This window comes from Seriola lalandi, unplaced genomic scaffold (assembly GCF_002814215.2).
Source record: "Seriola lalandi dorsalis isolate HSWRI2012SDOR001 ecotype SW California unplaced genomic scaffold, Sedor1 jcf7180002054463, whole genome shotgun sequence".
NCBI lineage: Eukaryota > Metazoa > Chordata > Actinopteri > Carangiformes > Carangidae > Seriola > Seriola lalandi.
In genome coordinates this window covers 8,241-10,291 of record NW_019525016.1, presented here as the reverse complement: position 1 = coordinate 10,291, position 2,051 = coordinate 8,241, and the positions used below count along the sequence as shown (strand labels likewise).

At 42.5% G+C, this 2,051-nt stretch overlaps 1 protein-coding gene across 1 annotated transcript in view; it reads left to right on the top strand.

Annotated features, from left to right (window-relative positions):
- The first annotated feature begins 232 nt into the window (after positions 1–232).
- Positions 233–2,051, top strand: part of LOC111658610 (uncharacterized) — a 3,721-nt gene continuing 1,902 nt past the window's right edge. The window contains exon 1 of the mRNA XM_023411172.2: positions 233–1,950. Coding sequence (XP_023266940.1) covers positions 387–1,943 — 1,557 coding nt within the window. The 5' untranslated portion in view covers positions 233–386 and the 3' untranslated portion in view covers positions 1,944–1,950. The remainder of the gene's footprint in view (positions 1,951–2,051) is intronic.

Genomic DNA, 2,051 nt, shown 5'->3' with positions numbered 1-2,051 from the left:
TGTGTGTGTGTGTGTGTGTGTGTGTGTGTGTGTGTGTGTGTCTGTGTGTGTGTGTGGATAAATATTGGATAAATTGATAAATAGGCAGAGCTGGGTGTCGGCTCATGGGGCTCCAGCTCCGGATGTTTAAATATAACTTCAACTTGGTGTCATTTCCTCTCAGTCTCTCTGACTGGACCGAGAAATTAACAAAGCTATTTGGGAAATATCGCCATTTGTATCGCCATATTTTCAAAGAATTAAGCAAAACTGCATTACAGCCATTCTACACTGACCTCAGCTGGCAGCACAAGCTCAACTCATCCATCTCCACAGTGATTAAAAAAGCAAAATCAGAAGTCACAGGTGGAAAACGTGTAATTCTGAAAGCTATTGAAGCCATTCACATGGGGTCACTAGCAACAGACGCCATCATCACAGTGCACAGACTCTCAGACGAATTTTTCTTGAACCTTCAAAAAGATATAAATAAATTTAATCAGGAAAAAGAAAGTGAAGAGAAAGTGAAGCGAAATGATCTGTCTGATTCAGAAACTAAGATGCTGAAAGAATTCAAGCAGGATTTAGCTGACACCATCAGTGCTTTATTGGCTGATGCTTTGGTGCAAGTCTTCCACCAAAAGTTCTCCAGTCACATTGTTTCTGAAATCCAAGGCAAAGTAAATGGCATCATCGGCAACTATGTAAAAAAAGGATTAAAGACTGACAGAACAGAGGAAAAACTCAGAGCTGGACAAAACAACAGATACATTGCATACATGTCAAGAGATCTGAACTCAAAAGATAAACTTCCAGGTAAACACTCACAGTCACATGCTGAAAAAATCAAGAACCCCATGACAGGTGGTTGCATGCTGGATATCAGAGTCCTCTCAGAAACCACTGGCACTAAGGTTATCATCCTAACAGAGGACAGCCATGGCAAGCTCAAGAAAATGCAGGAGCTGAACCCAGCAACTGAACCTGCCAGTCAAACTGTGACACTGATCTACAGACCAAAGAGTTCCCAAAACCCAGACGGCCATTATGATGTGCAGATCAATAATAAGATGGTGACTGTAACCAATGAAGGAAAGGGCTGCCTGTTTCATGCTTTAGCACGAGGCATGAAACCAGAGGCCAGTGATGAAGAGATCACCCTGGAGGCTGACCGCCTCCGATCTGTGGAGGCAGACACTCTCCGGAAACACCCGGGCCAATGGGAACCTTTTGTCAAGCGCAAAGAGTGGACAGACACAATCAGAGGAGGGGACTGGTACATGGGAGAGGGAGCTGGACTAGAAAAGATAAAAGAAACCAAAGAGCGGCTCCAAAAAGAGGTTGGAAACGTTCAATTCTACAAAGATGCGATAAAACATAGAAATAAGAATCCTGGCATTGGACAGTTCATCCATGCAGATCACCAACCACCAGTGAGTTGTATATTGGATTATATAGATTTGAACCAGAATAGCCGATTAGCCGAAGCCTTTCTTGAAGTGGGAACAAACTCACATCCTCTGGATACCAATCTGATTTCCAAAGTCAAAGAGAATCATGGCCATCGACTTCTATCTGTTAATGTACCAGCAGAGGTTCATCGTGAGTTTCCTAGTACAACAAACAAAGAATACAGGAAGTTACTGGCTGGAACAATAAGTCAAGATGATGTCGTGGGCACCTTCAAACTGACCATTTTAGGTTCAATGCCCAGATTCAAGTTGAATAGCGAAACGAACTTCAAAGACTTTAAGAACAGCAAAGTGAGTAAGACCAGGCTTGCCAGTTTTGAACAAAGTTTTCCGCAACACTCAACAAAGTTGGTACATGAATGGTACAACCAGTTTAAAGACAAGGGCGTCATGACAGAAGATCATCTCAATTCTGTTACTGACTGGATCAACAACCGAGGCTACGACAATCAAAACGATCCACACAGGAACCAAGTCGCTGATCTCCTATAATGCAAAGGTAACATTACATTTAATATAACACTGCAGTGTTTGTAGTGTGAGAACAGTTAACTGACTGAAAGTGGTGGGTGGTTAATGAAGTCTCATGTTCATAGAGCA